Consider the following 23,701-nt stretch of genomic DNA (forward strand, 5'->3'; position numbering starts at 1 on the left):
GTGATTTCTCACCAACCACGTGTAAACATGTAATATGTTGAACAGTGATGAGTTAGCATGATGATTCACACATGATAGGAATTGTAATTCGGACTTCTATAGGAGGTCGAGCCGAACTATTGGTGACAGTCGCAATTCATGTTCCATGCGAGCTGACCTAAGCCTCACATTTTGGTCATTGAGTTAGCAGCTGAGCCGATCAAAGGATACTTATGCAGGCATGAAATTCTTACACCATCTATGATAACATGCCGCGATTCTTAGGCTGTCGGAGAGCCATTGAAGGCTTGTTGGAAGCTGCGCCTATAAATAGAAACCTTCAACCTCATTTTCAGGTACACGAAACTATATTATCCTCTCGAATATAGATTGACCAACTACTAATTTGAACGTCAGAGTGCTTGCATGTCCTCTACTTGCTAATACCTTAGCTCGTCCGATAGTCAGTCGGGGCATAATTGAGCTTCGTAGACTTGGTCAAATTCTTGATCAAACAACTCTTTATTTTGTTATTATATTATTCATGTATTTTTCCTTATTAAATTTCAATGGTCTATTTATTAGGATTAGTTACATAGTTAGTTATTATTTTGTAACTAAACATTCTGCAATATTGCTCTATTCTGTGACCTATATATATGGTCCACTTACTTTCATTAATGTTAAGGCAAATATTTACTCTCAAATGTAATATGGGATCAGAGATTATACTTGTGATTTTTCTGAGGATTTCCATTTGGCGATTTTCCCAAGAAAATTTTCTTGAGTTTCCCGCCACCGCCTTCTAGCCATGGTTGAAGATGAGTTTGTAAATCCTACTGCAACTCTATCTTCATCTTCTCCTACTCAGTCTCATCTGGACCAATACCTAAATTTCGTATTTTCTTCACCACTTTGATAATACTAACCTTGTTTTGGTTTCTGAATTACTCAATGATGAAAATTACACCTCGTGGAGTAGATCGATGACGATTGCTTTTACGGTGAAGAACAAATTCGGATTTGTTGATGGCTCGCTTCCGCGTCCTATTTCTTGGATCCTTTGAAAGGAGATTTCGGCTAGTGTTCTATTTGTTGGGAAATAAAGGACAAAATTGAACCGGGAGCTAAAAGCGTTGTGCCGTGGGCGGAACCACTACCTTGAAAGCAAAATCGGCACGACCTCGATGCTAAATCGTTTTGCTGCCGATATGCTCCCCAAGGTCCCAAAACAAAAATATTGTGTCATCCATGTGTCATTTGGACACATTGACTTCCACAACACAAGCTATGCATCCACATTTCCTTGAATTGTTCAAAACAATGCGTCATTCTCAACACTATTTGCCGATTCCACAAGAGATATTTGGCTTGATTTGCAAGAGCGCTTCCAAAAACAAAATCGTCCTCGGCTAGTCCAGCTTCGACGTGATATTTCTAATTTGACACAAGATCAACTTTCTGTAAGTGCATATTTCACGAAATTGAAAACTTTATGGGCTGAACTCTCTGCTTATCGCCCTAATTGTTCTTGTGGACGATGTACTTATGGAGCTATCAAATCTCTCATCGAATATTCCAGACGGACTACGTTATGTGCTTCCTTATTGGTCTTAATGATTGATTCAGCCAAATTCCTGCTCAGATGTTGTTGATGAAGCCACCTCCGACGATCAATCGGGCTTTCACTCTAGTTTCACAAGAAGTTCAACAGCGTGCTATCTCATCAATTTCTTCTCCCTTTGTGCCTTCGTCTGTACCGTCAGCTGCTTTTTTGGTTTGAGGATCTTCACAGAGTTCTAATTCCTCAAATTCTAATCAGAATCGCTCATCTTCTTCGAATCAGGGCAAACAAAAGGATAAATCTGTTTGTACTCATTGTGGTCTCTCAGGACACACCAGTGGACCGCTGTTACAAGCTCCATGATTATCCCCCTGGTTATCGCACCTCTGGTAATCGAACTAATCATCCACAGAAGACTTCTGTTAAGGCTACTGAGCCTCCATCCAAGCCTACTCCAAATGCTATTTCAGATTCTCTTTCGCATATTAGTGCTGATCAATGCCAAGGATTGTTAAATCTTCTTCAATCTCATTTGGCGAAAGTGAAAACTGAATCTGAACCAAGTACTTCACATGTTGTAGGTACATGTTTTTATGCTTTACAAAATTCTGGAATTTCTACTGATCAGTGGGTGATAGATTCTGGCGCTTCTACACACATTTGTTACTCTCGTGATTTATTTCTTGGTCTGAGATCAGTTTCTGGGGTTCATATTTCACTGCCTGATAATTCTCGAGTCAATGTTGAGTTTGTTGGTGATATACTAAAAAGTCCTTTTTGTTCCCCATTTTCGATTCGATCTGATCTCTGTTGGTGCTTTAATCAGGACTTCTTTACTAATTGTTCAATTTTCTGGTGATTCTTGTCTAATCCAGGATAAGTTTTCTTTGAAGACGATTGGCAAGGGTAACTATTGCGCGGACTTTATCTGTTCTCTACGGCCTCTGTTGTTCGCTGTTCTTCAAAGACTATGTATATGCTGTTGTTCATTTGTCTTCTGTTAATATTTGGCACAATAGACTTGGTCATCTATCTTTAAACATCTAAATGTTCTCAAAGATATTTTACATTTAGATTCATGTATAACTTCTTCTGATGACCCATGTTTGATATGTCCCTTAGCAAAACAACGTCGTTTATCTTTTACTTCAAATAACCACCTTACTGAATGTTCGTTTGATCTTGTACATTGTGATACCTGGGGTGCTATATCTATCTCCTATTCATAATGGGTATCGATATTTCCTTACTATCGTTGATGATTTCTCTCGTTTTACATGGATCTTTATGATGAGAAAGAAATCAGATGCTCTCATTATTGTGCCTCAGTTTTTTTCAGTATGTAGCAACCCAATTTGGAAAGGTTATTAAGCAATTTCGGTTGGATAACGCTCCTGAATTATCCTTTACTAAATATTTCCTTTCCAAGGGTGTCTTGTATCAATATTCTTGTGTAGAACGTCCTGAACAGAATTCGGTTGTAGAGTGAAAACATCAACACTTATTAAATGTTGCAAGATCTTTATATTTTCAGTCTCGCTTGCCTATTACTTTTTGGGGGGAGTGTGTTCTCACAGCTGCTTATTTGATTAATCAAACTCTGTCATCTATATTTGATTGGCAAACTCATTTCTCTTGTTTATATGGTAATGAAGCTGATTATAATGATTTGCGTACTTTTGGTTGTCTATGTTTCGCTTCTACAATGCTCTCTCATCGTTCTAAATTTCATCCCAGGGTTATACCTTATGTATTTGTTGGTTATCCTCTGGGAGTTAAAGGGTATCGATTATTTGATATTGAACACATAAAGTTTTTTCTTTCTCGGGATGTCGTTTTTCATGAGCAGATTTTCCCTTTTAGTTCAATATCATTGCCAACTGATTCTGTTGATCCATTCCCAGATTTTGTTTTGCCGAAAGCTTTTGATTTTGTTAGCAGTCCTTCTGGTGTATCTTCTTTGCCTCATAATGCTTCCAACTTGCATAGTCCTGCTGTGGATGTCACACCAACTAATGCATGGACTCATGATATGGCTTCTCCTATACATAATGCTACCACTGCTTATGTGGTAAATAATTCTAATTTTCCATCTTTCACTGCTGTTATTTTGCATGATGATCATGTTGTTGATGTTCCATTTGCTGCTATTGTTGAGAATTCTAATGTCCCATCTGCAGTCATTGAGAATTCTGTTGTACCATCTGCTGTTGATATTAAGACTTCTGTTGTGCCGTCTGTTGTTATGCCTGTTGATCCCTGGATTCAACAGTCAATTTCTGTTATTCCTTCAACATCTGTTCGCAGGTCACAGAGGGATTCTCGGCCCCCATCTTATCTTAAGGATTATCACTGTAATTTGCTTGCTTCTGCTGCTTTGCCCCCTTTTCAGTCTCGGTATCCTTTGCAGAAGGTTTTATCTTATGACAGATTATCGCCATCCTACAAGAATTTTATTCTGAATATATCCACTGATTTTGAGCGGCAATTCTATCATTAGGTCGTTCCATTCTCTTGTTGGCGTGACTCCATGCACAGTGAGTTACAAACCATGGAAGCCAACCACACTTGGTCTGTTGTTCCTTTGCCCTCTGGTCATCATTCCATCGGTTGTAAATGGATGTACAAAATCAAATACCATTCTGATGGTACTATTGATCGTTATAAAGCACGACTTGTTGCTCAAGGGTACACTCAACAGAAAGGCCTTGATTATATCGAGACTTTTTCACCATTTGCGAAGCTTGTTAGTGTTAAGGTTTTGCTCACAATAGTTGTATCCTTAAATTGGCCATTGGTGTAATTGGATGTCAACAACGCTTTTGTGAATGGCGATCTTTTCGAGGAGGTCTATATGGATTTGCCCCTTGGATATAAGAATAAGGCTGTTGCTTCTCAGGGGGAGCGTCTTGTATGCCGGCTTCACAAGTCCATTTATGGTCTCAAACAAGCATCCCGACAGTGGTTCGATAAGTTTTCACATAGCTTGTTACAGCTGGGTTTCAAGCAAACAAAATCAGATTATTCTTTGTTTGTAAAAAGGTCGGACTCCTTTTTGACACTTTTGGTTTATGTGGACAACATAATAATCACCGGTGCTTCTTCTACTGCTAGTGATGCTTTGAAAACTCACCTTCATGCTATTTTTAAGCTGAAGGATTTGGGTTCCTTGAAGTATTTTTTGGATTGGAATTGGTTTGTTCCCGCTTTCTCTTCTCTACTGTCCAAGATGGGAGTTTCAAATATTCTACTTCCATCTTGAGGGGGAGTATTAGGATTAGTTACATAGTTATTATTTTGTAACTAAACATTCTGCAATATTGCTCTATTTTGTATGACCTATATATATACCCACTTACTTTCATTAATGTTAAGACAAATATTAAGTTACTCTTAGATGTAATACTATTATATGCAATTTCCATCACAATATTTTGTTATTTTCCGCCAGTTAATTAAAAACGGCATGACATGTTATCGAATAAATTTTTAGTTGAATTTGGTAAGAGATGACAGAATAAATAAAGACAAATGTATAAAATTCAAAAGAAAATTCAAAATTTCATTTTTTCCCCAACTCTAACTTTTTGTGTGTGACTATTCTCTCTGGCATATATCTCTCTCTCGAATTTTTATGTGTCTACAAATTTCATCTCTTTATTACTTTTATTTTTCTTTTATTTTCTTAGATATATTTTGTTGGTGGTAAAATTAAGTATCGACAAGTGTACGTTTCTATTCAGTTTGGAGTCACCAGAAGGGATAAATCAGATCATCCGTACTCACCGACCTGACACCTGCCGAGCTAAGAAGGAGAATCAAGCTTCACCGACCTGAGTAATCCGACCTCAGGTTCGACCATCGACTTGGGAGCCAGACCGTCGGTCGGAACGGCTTCAACAGCTTTGTCCCTCTACCTGCCTATAAAAGGGACACTCCACTTAAGACAAGAAAGGAACTCGCCCCTTTGTTTTAAAGGGATAAGAGCATATTGCTGGATGATTCTCCACCTTTCTATCAGTTACAACATGAAGAACAGGTATGCAATTTTGTCTGAGAACGACCTACTACAGCTCGAGCTCACATTAACTTGGGCGTCAGTGTGTTTGTTCCTTGTGCAGGTCCCATTGTCTCAGAGATCGCACCTCAACAGCTCGCTTCAGTTAGCTCGTGACTAATCTGTGGAGCAATTCTGCATCAACATATTTCTTTATTTTCTCTCTTCAACCTTTAAATATTTTACCAAATTTTTTCCGCTCTAAAATTTCTCCTCCTTTTGTAGTTTAATTATTTTCTGACTAAAAATGGTTTGCATCGACTACCAACCATCTATGAAGTGTGATTGCGGTCACCCAATTTTAAAAACGTGTAAAAAAGTTTTGATTTAGGTGTAGAGAATTATTTTAACTGTTAACGTTTTATTAATTCAAATCGTAATAATTATGGGTGATACGAAGACCATTAAAAATTGAGAATTTATTTTAGATATTATAAAATAAATTTCTCACCTAAATAATATTTGGAAACTTAAGAGTATTAATTTTGTTGAAAACAAATTGGGGGGAGAGAAATACCCCGAATGTGCCGAGGATTATTTAAGTGCTCTCCCACACATTTTTCCTCAATTGTATACAGATTGATTCATTTACATGGAAAACTTCCAACAGGAGAAAAACCACGATCCTTCCAAAAGAAATCCACTTTGTAAAAAAATTATTACAATCGCACAAAATTTATACACTATACACTACATAACTGGAAATAAAAATTACAAAAATTTAGATGTTCCATAATCCCAAACTAAGCTGAATGATAAATAAGAATTAAACAGAATGACGACATGTCTATATCATGATTTAGGTGAAAGTGACAGTAACTTATCGTGTCGCTGGCTTCACCTTTCTCCATATCTAGGATGTTGTCTGACCTCCTACTTCCTTTAGGTTACATTACAAGTTATTACAAATTCAAAATGCTATTAAATATATGAAACCAATCAAAATATTTATATGTTGCAAAATGATAAAAATAAACAAATCTTTTGGAAATTGAAATTCTAGTTATATATTTATTAATAGAAATTTGGAAGATTAGAAGTGAAAAAATAGGTATAAAATTTAATTTAAAGCCTACATGCCTTTTTCATCTCATAAGTGACATAAATATAAATATAAAATACAAAATGGTCCAAAAATATTTTAAAGATGGTAGATTAAAAAAAATGACCAACGAATATTTTTTTTAACTCAAAGCACATTCTTCAAAGACAATCCAATCTCCACCCTCTCTTAAATTGTAATTCTAGAAAAATGAATATTTTTCTAATTAAATGCTTACGTGACATTTCTTTTAAGTTCAACCAATGTGATGTTAAGAGATTGAACATTCGATTTTAGGAGGGTAATACTATCTTATATATCTGTTAAGTTATAATACAATTGGTCATGACATGCCTATTCAACAAACGATGGAGATAAAAACGAGTAAAAATGACACAATAATAATAATAAATAAATAAATAAATAATAATCAATTTAATATTACTTGGACACATAATATTTATTTTAAACATTGGCTAAAAAAATAGATTACTTCATATCATTAAAATAACAATAATAATAAATAAATAATAATCCACTTAATATTACTTGGACACATAATATTTATTTTAAAATAATGAAATGTTTATTTATTAATTTAAATATTTTTATTAAATTTTTATATTTATTATTTTTTTCTTCAAAATATTGAAAAACTTGACATTTAAAACTTGAGATAATGTTTTCGGAGGGCTGTTTTTTAAACTTAATTTCACAAATGTCTAAAGTTTTCAAATTTTACACTTTTAGATTTCTACATGTAGGATTTTTTTATAATACCGATTTTACCCTTATTTATTACCTTTACTTTTATTATAGTTATTTTTTTTTGGAAATTTAAAAGATTTGAATCCCTAAATTGTAATCATATTCCTTTAATTATTGTGGGCCCCATACAAAATTTCAACGCTTGATTCACACTTCAAAAAAAATTTATTCCAATGATTTACCATTATTATTAATGGAAAAAATATCAAATTTCATCTTTCTTCGTGTGTAAATTCCCACCGGTTGTGGGAAGCCACCATCGGACGCATTTCAGATTTGATTCAATAGGTTCCTCTCCGTTCGAGCACTTTTTGCCCATATATCTCATATATCCCAATATATCCCTATACACAAAAAGGTAAAGAGTGCAAGACAACCATTATAAGATATATCCTCATATATCCCTACACACAAAAAGGGAAATGCACAAATTTGTTATGGTGCTTTGTATGCTAAGATCAAACTCACTATAAGATATATTCCCATATAACCCTATATATACAACTATTGGATACTACTTGGGTATGAAATTAACATTAGGATATATTGGAATATATACAAAAAATAAAGTACAAGAAAAGGGTTTAACAGTACAAAAAAAAAACAAGGTTTTCAACATTAGGATCTATTGGAATGCAAACTTTTTGATCGGGATAAACGGAGACGAACTGCTCCAGCGACGGAGAAAAACGGAGGTGGGGACTGGAGACGAAGAAGCGGACAAAAACGATATGATAGAACGGAAACAGACAGCTCGACTCAGCCTCATCATTGGGCTGGGCCGGGCCGGCCCAGCCCAAAGAAGTAATGGCCCAAGCTTGGCCCAGGCCCAAGCCCTACGGGCCTCAAGTATTGTTTGGGTCGGGCTTGGACCGACCCAACCACTCAAACCTAGGCTCATAGCCCAATCCATGGGCCTAAGTTGTTGAGCCAAAGTTGGATCGGACTTGGATCGGCCCTTTGGATCGGGCTTGGATCGGCCCGTATATTAATATATTTTTAATTATCAAATTTTAAAATTTAAATAATTTCCAAACTAAGTTTTTTATTTTTAAATTCTAGAATATGTGTTTTTATATAATTTTTGGTACATTTTTTTTGTTATTTTTATAATCTTACTAATAAATTTTATTATGTCATATTTTATAAATTCAAGTTGCCTTATTTTAAAAAATTATATTTTTTATTTTTAAAAATTAAATTTATATCTTTTTACCAGAGAAATTGAAAATTTAAACACTCCAAATTGGAACTTGAGAGGATTTGAGATTGAGAATTAGAATTAGAATTTGAGTGAAGAAAAAGAAAAGAATGTTGATATTTATAAGAAAATTTTGTATTAAAAAATTTTAAAAATTACAACCTAATATTAGATATATTTAAAATAATTTTAAATTTTGAATTTGGGAAGTTGGAGAGTTTCCTCGTAATATGTTTCAAAACAATGATTTAAATGAAATATTGGGAAGTGATAGAATCTCTTCGTAATATGTACTAGGGGAAACAAAAGATCCTATAGCCTACCATATCTAATTTATTTTTTATAATAAATAAATAATAAAAGAATATATTAATATTATATAATATAAATATTAATAAATATTGGATCGGGCTTTTGGGCCGGCCCTACGGGCCAATCCAAATACGACTCAAACGGGCTGGCCCACGGGCCGGCCCAAATTAAAAAATGAATATCCATATCCAATCCAATTAATAAAAGGGTTGGATTGGGCCGGACCGGTCAAACGTTGACCTTGGATCGAGCTTGGATCGGGCTTGGGCTGGGCATGGGCCGGCCTTTAGGCCTCGGGCCCGATGATGAGGCTGAAGCTCGACGATGGAAACAGACAACTCTGCGACGGATACGAAGCCTCTGATATAGATGAAGCAGACGAATGGTGGAGCAGACGAAATCGAGGTAAATCGTTGGAGAAGGCACAAGCAGTCGGAAGAATTTGGGGTTTTCGAATTTGGGGAATTTGAGGATATTTTTTGAGGTTTTCGAATTTGAGGGATTTGATGATATTTTTGAATGTTTTGATATTTTAGCTTCTTTTGAAAGGTTTCATTAAGCAAATATCATGAGATTCAAAATATAACCTTCGAATTAATGAATTTTGGAATTTAAAAATCAATTAATATTAATGTAAAGGATTGTTTTGTAATTTAAGTGAGGGTACCATCCTAGGTAAGTTTGTTTCATAACAAATATGTAAATTCCATATATTCCATCTTAAAACTTTTGTTTATGATCGAAACTTTTTCCATATTTTAACATATAATATTCATCTCCTTTTGACCCCTTTGAATCCTAGAAGAGAAATTAAAGAAAAAATTAAAAAAAAAAACTTCAAAGCAACGATGGTAGACATCAACAAACTACCAAGGGACAACGTTGGAGGATGTTTGCCGATCGAGCTGCCGCAATCTCGAGGATCTTGAAATCGATCCCCGATTATGAACATCATTGTAAAACGTTACTATTTTAATTAAATGGACGTATAGAACATTGAAACTTTTTCCTTTAATTCATCAACTAATTTTAACAAAAAAAAAATTACTAATTTAATTTAATGAAAATCAAGTTTTGTACGAATTAAATTTGATGAATATTAAAGTTACCAATTAAAAAAAAAAGTCTATGGCGAATCTTGTCAATTTCATATAATGTATATGTTTTATAATTATTTGATACATATGATTATATTTTTTTAACAAATTTTTAAATGAAAATTTATCAAAGTTGCAATACTTATTAAAGTTTAATGTGGAGATTGAATACAATCCAAGTCTAAAATGAAAATTAATAAAATTAAAAAATTTAGGTTAAAATTGATTGGTAAAAGTGATATATTTTTTTATTATATCTATACATTTGGGCCCTCTCTACATTAAAATTCTTTTATGATATATAATTTTTTCTAGTACAATATGTGGGGTGGGGGATTGAGCTCACAATCTCATTGTTAGGAGTATATGTCAATTACCGCTGAGCTTTGACATTCTTTTATGATATTAAATATTGGATCCACCGCATCGAAAAATATAGATTATTACATTATATTGAGGTCTACAACAAATATTTATTTTGGAACTATAAAAACAAATTTTCATTTTTATTTTATAATAATTATAAGTATTTCTTTTCTTTTTTTTTTCCTTTGAAAAATAATTATAGATCCAAGTGCCTCATTGATTTTTTTTTTTTTTTAATTACAAGTACATGATAATGGAAACTATAAAAGGAAGCCAAACGATTCGAAGCAATTAAAGAGGAAACTTCAAAAGGAACCTCCTCAAGTCAAATGCAATTCACCTGTGGAACAAACAGTTTAAGAGCTAATGCATTACCTTCATATGGATCTCAACAAGAAAACACATCACCTCAAACAGATTCTCAATATCTTGATTAAGGGACCGAAAACACCCTAAGGAGTCTGACTCTAGCATGATGGGCCCACAGCCCCCTCTCAAGCCAAATGGACACCACGAAGAAGCGCGAGCTGTCGTCAGATCAACCGAGGAATAGTGGAGAAGGAACATCGAAGTTGCTAGGAGAGAACGATGATTTTCGATATCACGAATGACCACACCAATCCCGCCACGAAGCGAACCCTTAAGAAAACCAACATTAGTATTCACCTTGAGAGCTGCTAGTGACATAAAAAACGATCACCAAAAGGAGAATCACATATAATTGGAAGCCCAATTTCGAGGAGGAACCAAGGGCTGCCCGCCTTTTTTTTTTTATCTTTTGCTTAATTTAATAACACAATCACGTATGATTAATATCACTTCATTATTATCCAACGCATAAACTATATACAACTATAATTTAAAAGATAAGAATAATTTAATTAGTTTTTTTTTTAACTTTAAAAGGTAAATAAGTACAATAAATTATGTATGCTAACATGAATTTAGCTCAGCGATTAAGACATTTACTCCTCCCCTCAAAATTTGAGGTTTGAACCTTTAAACTTTTTAAAAAATAACATTTAAGTTAAAATACTAGGCCATACATTTACACAAACCATCGATTTAATACATGTAAAAAATTAATTATATTCTCGAGCGATTTTTTTAGTACATCAATAAAACGAAAAAAGTAAAATGGACGAGTCTATAAAGGAGTTTCCTCCATCCACTCTTGGTTGTGCTGTTAAACTTTTCTCGAATGGAAAGCAAAGACATGTACATGAAATTCCGTTGGTCTTTCAATTCTAGATCGATAATCGATCTATATACGTTAACGAATTTTTTCACGGTAGACATTAAACGGTTAATTACTAAAATCAATCAATTAAACCATCATAAAATTTAAAAGGATTAAGTAATTATTTCAATGAAATTGCATCACCAAAGGCTTTATAAAAATGAATAAATAAAGTACTTAAAAGTAAGTGAAAGAAAAAAGAGAGAAAGTAAATAGAAAAGTAAAAAAAGGAAAAAAGGAACGTCTAAGAACAGGAGGAGCCCATCGTGTTCTTCGGTTCCTCCAGCCATCGCCGGGAGAGGAAAAATGGTCTTTGCTCTGCTCAGAATTTGAAGTTTCAGAAGCCTACGCCGGAGCTCAGGCCCTTCCGGAGGCCGTCGAGCTTCAAAAACCGTCGTTTATGGCCACCGCCGGCATGGGTACTTCACGCCCTTTGACTCTGTTGCTCCTTGTAATCTTCAACTTGCTTTCCAACACCATCACCGGCGGCGGCGGTGTCTCTGCTGAAAGCGGCGTGTTCAGCGTCAAATACAAGTATGCCGGCCGGGAGCGTTCTCTTAGTACCCTTAAGGCGCACGACATCAGCCGTCAGCTTCGATTTCTTGCCGGCGTCGATATCCCACTCGGTGGCTCCGGCCGACCTGATGCCGTCGGGTTAGTGATATATTTTTGAATTTCGTTCAGTATTGTGTGTGTTGATCGATTCTGCTGTGGTCTTAATTGAAGGGTTCACTTCTTTTCCAGGCTTTACTATGCAAAAATTGGAATTGGAACTCCTCCCAAGGACTATTATGTTCAAGTTGATACAGGGAGTGACATCGTGTGGGTGAATTGTATTCAGTGTATGGAGTGTCCGAGGAAAAGCACTCTTGGGGTATTGTTTCAGTAAATGTCTTCTTATTTTCAGTCTCTATGGTTGGTTTTTGATTGGTATTGCGATGGGGTTAATTGGAGTGGTTTGAATTTGGCATCAGATGGAGCTCACTCCGTATAATATAGAGGAATCCACAACTGGGAAATTGGTTTCCTGCGATGAACAATTTTGCTTGGAGGTGAATGGGGGTCCACTTTCAGGCTGCACTGGTAATATGTCCTGTCCATACCTTCAGATATACGGCGACGGGAGCTCAACTGCTGGATACTTCATCAAGGACTACGTACAATATGATCGGGTTTCTGGAGACCTTGAAACTACAGCTGCTAATGGAAGTATCAAGTTTGGGTGAGTTTTTTTTTTAACCTACGTACTATTATGTACTCTGTAGCCCCAATATAGGGAATGATGATCAAGGACGGTGGCATATAATATAGAAAGAAGAAGCTTCAGGGAGATCACCTTGCAAAACTTTGTCCCTTGCAAAACTCAAAAGGATAGGAGCCTTTATGTAGAGAACAAAGTTTTTGGAATAGATATCCAAGGGGAGTGCAAACTGTCCCTTTACCTACGAGTTTGAGCTCTAACCATGCTTTTCAAGCCATAGTACTAGTAGTAAGTGGAATGACAAAAGAGAATTAGGCACAATTGTAAATCTCCGCAACCAATTATTAAGTAATGGAGCTTCCTTTCTCCCCACCCCCCACCACCTTACTTGAAGCCTCCCTAAGAGTTGTGCGAAGAAGAGTCTTCCAATTAACCATATGACATCTGCCTTCAACCGTCCAAAATGGTAATTAGCTCTTTGTTGGCATTTCATTTTGGTCATTTTATCCAATCTAATGCAAAAGCACCAGAGTCTCTATTCTTGAGGTTTATAATAGTGTATGTATGGAAGGGAAACTTTCTTGCCGAGGTGACTGGAGACAAATTTATTGTATGATGAAGGTATTCGAGGAACTACCGATGGAATATACCTTCCATTAGCCATTTATCTAAATCTTCCTCTAGTGCATTCTTGCGCTGAAAAGGATCATGCCTAATGAAAGTACCAGACTAGAAGGTGGAGGGTTTGGATCTAGAGGAAGAGAGCCCTCGTTAAAGGCACAATTATTAGAGCTGGTCTTTATTTGGTTATCCTCGAAGATTCAAAGTTGCACAATGTGGACGAGAGGCTGGTCAGATTGATTTGGGGTTTCTACCACAGTGCTTGAATGGCCTCTGAGTACGTAGCTTCAAGAGATATATGTTGGTTTTATGGGGTGGCCCTTATTTTAATGTCCTTGTTGCTATGGATGGTTCTTTTTCTTTTTCTTAAAGTAAAAATTTGATAAATGTACTACTGGTACCCATTGGTATTCCTGTGAGGAATAAAATGTGTCATTTTACTGAATCAACTTCAATGACAAAAATGAAATTGTTTCATAGGGTTTTAAGTAAACCCAACACAAAGTAAATCGTGAGATCCTCCCAAATATCTTTTGGTATTGGTAAATGTGTACATAATCTAGTGTTCTAAACCTCTTTTGTACACCTGACATATAGGACGTTCCTTCACAAAATGCGCATCTTTTCTTAACTGAAACCAATAAAATCGAGAACTAATCTGGTCCAGTGTTTTATAACGGCTAAAGTGTTCCGTCCTCTAAGTTCTCTGGCATAAATGTCCATTAAAGTTTTCTGTCCAAGGAATGTATGGGCGCCGTGCATAATTTATTGTCCTTATACACAAAAATCCATCTTTCACGCTACATCTTCTTAAAATCCTTCATTTTTTTCACTTATCTAAAATGCTGGCAAAATCTTCATCAAAATTAACCCCTAACTTTCCTACATCAATAGGTAAATCATCCAATGAAGTATCATTTATATCACCCACATTTGCCGTCTCATATTGAATCAAATGGTTGAAAAGTGAGTAAATTAGAGCTCTATTGCGATTAGGGGAAAATAAACCGACTGTTGGAAGTTATTAAACTTGGATTAGTAGTTAGTAATTTTCTTGGGGTCAAAGTAGTGCAAGTCGTTGTACCAGTGGTTGGCCTGCTGGATGGCAGCTATATTCACTGGTTTCAGGCATATAGCTCCCGATACCACCTGATAGTTCTAGATTTGTTATCCCATTCAAAATCCAATGGCGGGTGTTTAGTCCATAAAAGACACTATTGGCATAATTGCAGTAAATAACTCCCGTGCAGTAAATATTATTAAATTTCTTGCTTGCTCTCTTTCTTCTTCTCCCCTTCTTTATTATTTATTATTTATTATTTTTAAATATATATATATATATTTTTTTTCCATAATGATGTTCACTTTTTTATGATGGAAAGTGGTTGATAACATTTGATTGGTTGCTTGATGACTGTCTTTTAATTTAGCTTTGGTGGGTATTTTTCTATGTCACTAGTTTTTAAGGAAGCTTAGCTCACGTGGATTGGAACTTTTTAGATAAGATTTTTGGGAAGAAAGGTTTTGGGTATAAATGGAGGGCTTGGATTTGGAGTTGTATTAGGACGGTTAATTACTGGTGAATGGGAGACCTAGAGGTAAAATCTTCGCTTCTAGAGGCCTTCGTCAGAGGGATCCCTTGTCTCCTTTCCTGTTTATTTTGGTGGTGGACATTCTTAGCTGGTTAGTCTCCGTTGGGGTCGAGAAAGGGAGTCTGAGAGCCTTTGAAGTGGGTAGGGAGAAAGTGACCCTCTCTCACCTTCAGTTTGCAGATGATACTGTCTTTTTCTGTTCTGGTAAGGACAATGCTTTCAATAATCTTAACTGCCTCCTTGGTTTTTTTGAAGCTCTTTTTGGCCTTAAGATTAATCGAGGCAAAAGCTCTCTTTTGGGGTGAATTGTGACGTGGGTAAGCTTAGAGAGTGGGCTTCCCTGGTTGGGTGCGAAGTTGGTGAGTTTCCTTCCTCCTATCTTGGTCTTCCTTTAGGTCATAATCCTAGGAGTGCCTTTCTTCTTGGAAGAAAGCGTATTTTTCTAAAGGAGGGAGACTTACATTAATTCAATCTATTTTGAGGGGAATTCCGTCTTACTTTATGTTTCTATTTAAGATCCCGGTGGCTGTTATTGAGGGTCTAGAAAAGATCATGAGGGATTTTATTTGGGAGGGAGTAGAGGAGGGGGGTGGTACTCATCTAGTCAATTGGAAGGTGGTTACAAAGCCTCTAGATGCGGGGGGTTTGGGCATTGGAAACTTGAGGCTTAGTAATGAGGCTTTTCTAGCTAAATGGTTATGGCGCTTCTTCTATGAACCTAGGGCCCTGTGGTGAAGGGTCATTGTGAGTAAATACGGGCCTCACCCGTTTGACTGGGTCCTTGCAGGTGGTCTTAAGGTGAGCAATAACAATCCTTGGAAGGCTATCGCTTCGTGTTTCCCTACTTTTACTCGTTCTCTTCGTGCTGTTGTGGGGGATGGTCAAAATACTTATTTCTGGGAGGATTCGTGGGTTGGTGATAAACCTTTGTGCCTTGCTTTCCCTCGGCTTTATTTGCTATCTGAAAATAGGCTTCTTTCGGTGGCCAAGATTTTGAATCCTGGGGGGGAGGTTAATTCCATTTCTTTGGGCCTCTCTCATCCTTTGACGGATCAGGAATCTTTAGAGGTGTCCGAGTTGTTAGTGTTGTTGTCTGAGGTGTCTTTATTTGCTGGGAGGGAGGATGTGAGGGTGTGGTCCCCCAACCCCTCGATAGGTTTTTCTTGTAAATCTTATTTCGATATTTTGATTTCCCCTTCTCCTTCTTCCCCTTCGACCTGTTGGTTCAACTCTCTTTGGAAGATTAAGATTCTGAAGAAGATTAAATTCTTTGGGTGGCAAGTTTTACTTGGGAAAGTCAATACTTTAGATCGTATCCAAAGGATGTTTTCCTTTTGTCTGGGTGCGCAGTGATGCGTTCTTTGTAGGAATGCCTCTGAAGATTTGGAGCACTTGTTATGGAGTTGTCAGTTCGCTCAGGATGTTTGGCTCCATTTCTTTTATTGCTTTGGCTTGTCTTGGGCCCGTTCCAGAGATTGTAGGGGATGATGGGGGAGGTGCTGTTACACCCCCCTTTTCGTGACAGGGGTCGTTTTTTGTGGCAGGCCTGTTTTCGGGCTGCTATTTGGGGGATTTGGTTTGAGAGAAATAATAGGCTGTTTAGGGAGGTGGAGAAATATGTTGATTATGTTTGGGATCTCATTAGATTTAATACTTTTTTATGGGGCTCTGTTTCTAAGGCCTTTTGTAATTATCCGTTAGGTCTCATTCTTTTGGATTGGTGTCCGTTTCTATAAGGGACTCCTCTCGGGGTTGGTTTTTTGTAGGCCCCTTTGGTTTCTTTTGTTTCTCTTTTCATTCTTCTCAATGAAAGTATCGTTTCTTATCCAAAAAAAAAAAAAAAAGCTTGGCTCATCTATTTGAAGCTTGAATTTTTCTAGTGAGAAAACTCTTGACTTATTTAGGTTGCACTTATCTACTGTTAGAAGATGATTGAACGAATTCTGATTGTAACTATTATCGTCTAAGAGATGAAAATTGCCACTTTGTAGCTTTTGTTAACATGGACTTATAAGTTCATCCTCCTGTTAATTTCATAATTATCCCACTCAGAACAATTTCATTTAAATTATTTGGTTCTTATGATTATTAAAATTTAAAATTTATTTATTTACTATTATCATTTGGTAGATGTGGTGCCCGACAATCTGGGGATCTAGGCTCATCCGGCGAAGAAGCACTTGATGGCATACTTGGATTTGGGAAATCAAATTCATCTATTATTTCACAACTAGCCTCCTCTAGAAAAGTGAAAAAGATGTTTGCTCATTGCCTAGATGGAATAAATGGCGGTGGTATCTTTGCAATGGGACATGTTGTTCAGCCAAAAGTTAACATGACTCCGTTGGTACCAAATCAGTATGCAATGTGCTCTGTAGCTCTTAATTGTTGTTTTCTAACAAACTTTTGCATTTCATCATTTTCCTATCTGTATAATTTAGCTGGTTTCCCTTCATTAACTTGTTGGTTTTACTTCTGCGAGTTCTAAAAATAAAAAATAAGAAAGATATAATATGTTGTTCTAATGAAGTATAATAGCTATTAAAATCTAACCCAAAACTATGGTTCAGTGAAGTCAATAATTAGTTTTTTTTTTCTTTTTTTTTTTGGTTGAGTGCTTTCAATAAATTCTTTAAAGAACACATAAAAATTGACTATTTATGGTTTAGAACTATTAACTTTTTGCACTACTTGAGAATTTATGTCATATTTTGACTCTCTTCTTTTTATTATATATGTGATTTATCTCTTATTAATACCCCGTAATTAAAATTTAGGCCACATTACAATGTCAATATGACGGGAGTACAAGTTGGTCGTGTCATGTTAAATATTTCGGCTGATGTATTTGAGGCAGGAGACAGAAAAGGGACAATCATTGATATTGGTACAACTTTGGCATATCTTCCAGAATTGATTTACGGACCATTAGTAACCATGGTACATGATAATGCAAGAGCTCTATCCATTGGAGAACTTTATTACAAATGAATATAGCTGATCCTCTTGATTTTGGTCTTGTAGATAATCTCACGGCAACCTAATTTGGAAGTTCAAACCATTCATGGAGAGTATAAATGTTTTCAGTACTCAGAAAGGTATGTAGCACTCTGACTTTGATTACCTGTCGTTGTAATTTATATGACTGTCTTTTTGTGAAATTACGTTCCGGCCGAGCCAGAAGATTGGCTTGATTGGTCTATACTTTTGTAAGAAATCCAAATAAAATCCTAGAGCTAGAGCCTAGAAACGATCCAGCAAGATAGACCTCTACTTGTAATTGGGCATAGAATAGATGCTCCATCATTGTTTACTTGTTCATTTGAGATACTGAGGCCAAGAATCATAGATAAAAGTAGTTGATCTTGTTCTATGCAATTGTTCTCCTGATATGTCTGATTATTTTTACTGGAAAAGTTTGCCTGATAAAATTTTTCTGCTCCATTTTTTAGTGTCAGAAAAGATGTTAAATCCTTTTTGTTTCATTAAGATAGATATGGAGAGGTTTAAGTTGTTCTATATTGTATTTGACCTGCGGCTTCATTTAATATATTTTGATTTATTTGCAGTGTCGATGATGGATTTCCTCCAGTTATTTTCCATTTCGAGAATTCACTCTTGTTGAAGGTTTACCCTCATGAGTATCTATTCCAATATGTAAGTTTGCTGGACTGAGATTGTGTGTGCACTAACCCTTGAGCTTGCTGCAGGAATGGGTGATTTTTAAAATTTCAACGTCTAAGATTAGGCTGCGCTTGTTAATTGCTTACGTTCACAGTACTTCTAGATTCATAATGTATTAACGTTTTAAGATCCAATTGAATGTTTTCGGACTGCAATATTTCAACTTAGGACTTGACACTGTTCATAATCAATTTGTGCTTTTGTCCTTTGGATGGGAAATTTTCCCCTCTTTTGTAATTTTATACTACTAATGAAATTGTTTATCCAAATAAAAAAAAAGTGTTGTCTTGTTCTCATCTCATGAGATTTAGATGAGATTTCCAAACATGAATTTAATACCTAGTGAAGTACTTGGGATTATAGTCACTATTTTCCCTAACATTCATGATTAAGTTTGACGATTAAATTTATTATACTATTGAAAATCAAATGAAATGACATTGTGAGCAAAACAACCTTGATGGGCCAGTTCTTTATTTTGTTGATAAGAAACGACAAATTGTAGTCCACAAAACAAAGGAACAGCCTAAGGGCTGGGGCAGAGAATCCCCACCCAAGAGCTACCTTTACAAAAGGATCGCCTCCTAATTGTATCTTAAGAGGACAAGCCAGTTCTTTTTTTTTTCTCGAAATCCGTGTGTCCAGGCCAGCTTGGACGCACCTTGACTATCACGGGTCAACCGCCCGACCCTACTATATTTGGTTGACAAGGTAACTCGTAGGATATTAAATCCTAGGTAGGTGGTCACCATGGTTTGAACTCATTCCCTCTAAATCCTTTGCTATTTACATTGGCCCTTATTGACCACTTGAGCTATCTCATGATGGTTAGACGGGCCAGTTCTTTATAATCTAACTTTGTAGACCAGATAGACATTTTTATTTATTAGTATTATTCTTTTGTAGCTTTCTATTTTAGTTTCATTCAATGTAGTTCCTGCATATATATATATATGATCAATAGTCTAGTCGGCTTGCGAAAGACGATTGTGTTTACATGCTTCATCAGACCTTACAATTAGCCTTATCTGCTCTGAAACATATTTGATGCTTTTGCACCCTGAAAGGTTTTGATGCTTTTGCACCCAAACGATTTCCATAGCAGAGTTTAGCCTGTGTACTGAAATTTTGTTTTCTAATCAGTTTATTTCTCTCCTTGGGGTAGATGCATGAGTTGGTTTACTAATATATACTTCTACAGGAGGGCTTGTGGTGTATGGGTTGGCAAAACAGTGGGATGCAATCTAGGGATAGGAAGAACGTTACCCTCTTTGGAGGTAAACTGCTAAACTCCAAATTTCTTCCATGTGAATATTAATTCATGTCTAAGAATTCTAATTCTGCTGCTATTGGGAAGAAGGCTGCTAACTATTGTTGTATTCATGATTCCTCACCTTTCTGTTGATCGTAGGACCACGAGTTGTGTATTCAGGCAGTTTGCTTTTGAGAGCTCTTTATTACTGAATATTTTATGGGTTAAAAATCATGCCACAAAAAAACTAAACTAAAGGCTCGCATGATAACCATGTTTTAAGTGACGTACTTTTTAAAATTAAGCTTATAAACACTATTTCCACCCATTTACTTTTTTGTTTTGTAAACTAATAGTAGTTTTCTTTAAAATTAAGCTTATAAACACTATTTCCACCTATTTACTTTTTTGTTTCGTAAACTAATAGTAGTTTTCAAAAACTAGTTTTTGTTTATAAAATTTGACTAAGAATTCAAATGTACTTGTAAGAAACCGTGAAAAACCTACCAAAGAAATTGAGAAGAAGTAGGTATAATTGGGGGTGTGATCATCGGCCGGTTGGATTTGGTTTTTGGCCAAAATCGACTATTTTACTTCTCTTCTTTGTACCGAGCGACCGATCGATCGGTTCAGTCGGTTGGTCTTTTGGTTTAAAGTTTTTTTTTTTTTTTAATTTTTATAATTATTGTTATTATTAGAATGTTTAAGAGCATGAAAAAGAATGCTAAAAAACTTGTAAAATAACTAAAAAAAGAACAAAAAATGAGTCGAGGAAGAACGTAAGGAAAAGTCTTACTATGGCATCTAACGTGAATGAATGGGGAGAAAGAAGAAAGGGGATGAAAAGAAAACCTTTCAAGAAAGATTGGAAAAAAAATAATTAAAAAGGAAAACGTTGAAAACGAATAAAAAAAAATTAAAAGAAAGGGGATGAAGAAAACCCTTCGAGAAAGATTGGAAAAAATTAATTAAAAGGGAAAACATTGAAAACGAATAAAAAAAAAATAAAAGAAACATTGAAAACCATGGCTGTTGGTTTTCAAGGTTGCTGCAGTTTGCATAGTATTCATTTTTTAAAAATAAAATATTAAATTTTTTTAACAAATTATTGGAAGTCGGTCAGTTGTCGGAAATTACTTTTATGACCAGATCAACCGACTGATGAGTCAGTTTCGTAAATTACAAAACCGACTCCGACCACAATCATGATTAAACCGATCAACTGATGTCGGTTCGGTTGGTTTTGATCGGTCGGATCGGTTTTTTGAAGTTCTTTCCTCACCCTAGGCACAATTTTTAGAAACAAATAACTAAAAATGGGGCCTGAGTGATGGTTTGGTACTATGCCTTTTTCTTGCTATGTTGCTATGATGAATGATGACATATTTCATTTTTTGAGAATATAAGAATATAGAGTGGAGATTTGAACCAGGAAAATTATTTAATGTATCTCCTTTGCTTGCAGATCTAGTGCTATCAAATAAGCTAGTTTTATATGATCTTGAAAACCAGACAATCGGGTGGACCGAGTACAACTGTGAGTATAAAGTTTTTGCTTTACTGTCTTTGAAGTTTAATATCTCTGAATGTCGTTAGTATTACATGTTTTGCTGCACATTTTTTCCCGACATTTACTGTATTTTGTCTCAACTTCGGTGTTTTTTTTTCATTGTTTTTTTTTACGAGAAAGAAAACTTTCCAATAACAAATCAAAGAATACAAGAGGGAAATACTGACGATTTTTTATTATTTTTTACCCTAGCCTCATTATGGAAGATTTTGATAAAATCCAATTGCACGAACACAAACACATGCATACAGGCTAGGTTTGATCTCGCTAGATTGTAGCCCATTCTTTCAGTTTGGCTCTTTTTTGGGGCTGTTTTTGTATGTCCTTTTGTTTTTCTTTTTTTTTTTTTTTTTTTTTTTTTTTTTTCTAGATGAAAGCTTGATTTTTTCATAAAAGAAAAAAAAAAGGCCATAAGGCATATTTTATATGTTCTCAAATCTCATATCTCAATGATTATTGGTAAAGCCTGATAGGTTCAAATCCTAGCATGGTAAATAATACCTGAACTTTCAAATATTTCACTTTAGTTTCTCAATTTTCAAAATTTCCACTATAGTTCCTAAACTTCATATAGAACTCATGTTAGTCTTTGCGATTAACTTTTCATTAATCATTAGAAAAATCTAAATTTGTTTCTTGAAACCTCTTCTACTAGATGTAGCTTAAAAAATTTACCAACACAAACATCTCCTCATCAAATAAATGAACAAAAGATACATTTATGAAAAGGAATTAACAATTATGTAAAGTTTGGAAACAAAATATTTAAAAGTTTAGTCCCCAAACAGCCCAGTCGACAAGGGCTTGGGATCTCTTGGTCATATTGGCTTAGAGGTCTCAATCTTAATCTTCTAGTGAGCTTAATACCAAAAACCTTTGATGTCTTTTGGATCTGGACCTTTGAGCGGGCACAGATGCCCTTGGGTATAGGGGAGCGAAACTCCGACTCCCAGTTCTAAAATATATATATATTTAAAAGTTTAGGAACCAAAATAATATTTCTTATTTCTTTTGATAGTTAGTGGACAAACTTATTGACAGTCTTTGAGACATCTTCAGAGCCCACTGATTCACACTGGTCAATCAATACCATTTTCACATTTCCAGTAATTGATTTTCAGGTTCTTCAAACATCAAAGTGCAGGATGAACAGACTGGAACAGTTCATTTAGTTGGTTCACATTCCATTTCTTCAGCCTGCAGATTGAATTCCCAATGGGCTGTGATCTTGTTGTTCCTGATCTTGCTTATGCACTGGTCAGCTCATTTCAGATGTTTCAGCTAACACAAAATACCATCACCCAAGAGGTAATATTTTTAGATAGAATCAAGTATAGAAGAAATCCTTGAGATTCATTTAACTGTAGTTGAAAACTAATCACAGTTGTGTATAATGGAGAGAGAAAAAGAGAGAGAGAAAAAGAGAGAGAGAGAGAGAGAGAGAGAGAGAGAGAGTTATCTTTCAAAGATGCTTCTCCTGGGCAATTTATTTTCCCATGGAGATTTTCTGAAGTAAATCATCTCTGATTGGTCTGTGTTTAGATTTGTAAAGTGAATCCTCTTTCTGCAAACAGATTTGTAGATTCAGTATAGTTTCTGATAGGGAAAAAAAAAGTGCAGGTAGTTTTATGAACTCAAGGGTTAACATGTAAGAAATATTTATTCTACTTGGGGGTATTGATAGTTCTTTAAGTTTTGTTTTCCTTTTTCTTCCATTTCTGTTCGTGCTAATTTGTTGGGAAAAATTGGGGCTGATTGTTAACAGGTTTGTATTTTGTGCATGGTATTAAATATCCGTCAACGTGTTAGACATTTATATCAATATTTTCATGTATCTATGGGTTCGGCATGAATGGTAAATTGACATTTCTATAATATTACAAAAAAATCGACAAAATATGAAAATATCAATAAAATTTCATTAATATGGACATAATATTAATGTTAATTATTTTTAACTTATTTAGAAGTGATTAAAGGCTTGTTTGTTAGTTTGATTTTAGGAATTTTTTTATTTTTATAACTTTTTCAAAAATATCTATTGACATTGGCATTTTATTGATATTTCCATCGATATTTTAATGAAATTGAGACTTCAGCCTTTAAAACCTTGATTTTGAGAATGAGTGGTGGTGGTTTAAATACATTTTTCTTA

At 35.3% G+C, this 23,701-nt stretch overlaps 2 protein-coding genes across 7 annotated transcripts; both read left to right on the forward strand.

Moving 5' to 3' along the window:
* Positions 1–738: 738 nt before the first annotated feature.
* On the forward strand, positions 739–5,679 carry LOC111018564 (retrovirus-related Pol polyprotein from transposon RE2). 5 transcript variants are annotated; one of them, XR_015792274.1, is made up of 5 exons: positions 739–2,124; positions 2,419–3,614; positions 3,724–3,956; positions 4,044–5,582; positions 5,665–5,679. XR_015792274.1 is itself a non-coding variant. In XM_022294701.2 (4 exons), exons 3-4 carry the CDS (start codon positions 3,576–3,578, stop codon positions 4,344–4,346), a joined length of 684 nt encoding a protein of 227 aa, XP_022150393.1. In that variant the 5' UTR covers positions 801–2,124; positions 2,419–2,449; positions 3,448–3,575; the 3' UTR covers positions 4,347–4,933. The 5 variants fall into 5 exon arrangements, 3 of the variants coding, with proteins under 3 accessions (XP_022150389.1, XP_022150393.1, XP_087982782.1); XR_015792275.1 differs by having other exon boundaries at positions 740–2,124; positions 3,851–3,956; XM_022294701.2 differs by lacking the exon at positions 5,665–5,679 and having other exon boundaries at positions 801–2,124; positions 2,419–2,449; positions 3,448–3,956; positions 4,044–4,933.
* Positions 5,680–11,833: 6,154 nt separating this feature from the next.
* Positions 11,834–23,249, forward strand: LOC111018586 (Eukaryotic aspartyl protease family protein). Of its 2 annotated transcripts, none has more exons than XM_088126639.1 (10): positions 11,834–12,280; positions 12,371–12,500; positions 12,601–12,848; positions 17,171–17,383; positions 17,818–17,980; positions 18,065–18,138; positions 18,610–18,697; positions 19,926–20,001; positions 21,442–21,513; positions 22,668–23,249. In XM_088126639.1, the coding sequence occupies exons 1-10, from the start codon at positions 12,027–12,029 to the stop codon at positions 22,829–22,831; spliced, it is 1,482 nt and encodes a 493-aa protein (XP_087982765.1). In that variant the 5' UTR covers positions 11,834–12,026; the 3' UTR covers positions 22,832–23,249. The 2 variants fall into 2 exon arrangements, with proteins under 2 accessions (XP_087982765.1, XP_022150427.1); XM_022294735.2 differs by having other exon boundaries at positions 11,836–12,280; positions 17,171–17,398.
* Positions 23,250–23,701: the final 452 nt, after the last annotated feature.

Source organism: Momordica charantia (genome assembly GCF_013281855.1).
Source record: "Momordica charantia cultivar OHB3-1 chromosome 7 unlocalized genomic scaffold, Mcharantia_2.0 BLBB01000007.1, whole genome shotgun sequence".
NCBI classification, from domain to species: Eukaryota; Viridiplantae; Streptophyta; class Magnoliopsida; order Cucurbitales; family Cucurbitaceae; genus Momordica; species Momordica charantia.

Excerpts from the sequence above, each read along its gene's own strand:
- LOC111018564 (XM_022294697.2), top strand. The coding sequence starts at position 3,249 with ATGCTCTCTCATCGTTCTAAATTTCATCCCAGGGTTATACCTTATGTA. Across the intron at positions 3,957-4,043 it reads CTCGGTATCCTTTGCAGAAG|GTCGTTCCATTCTCTTGTTG; the intron begins GTTTTATCTTAT and ends TTCTATCATTAG.
- LOC111018586 (XM_022294735.2), top strand. The coding sequence starts at position 12,027 with ATGGCCACCGCCGGCATGGGTACTTCACGCCCTTTGACTCTGTTGCTC. Across the intron at positions 20,002-21,441 it reads GAACGTTACCCTCTTTGGAG|ATCTAGTGCTATCAAATAAG; the intron begins GTAAACTGCTAA and ends CTTTGCTTGCAG. Across the intron at positions 21,514-22,667 it reads CGGGTGGACCGAGTACAACT|GTTCTTCAAACATCAAAGTG; the intron begins GTGAGTATAAAG and ends ATTGATTTTCAG.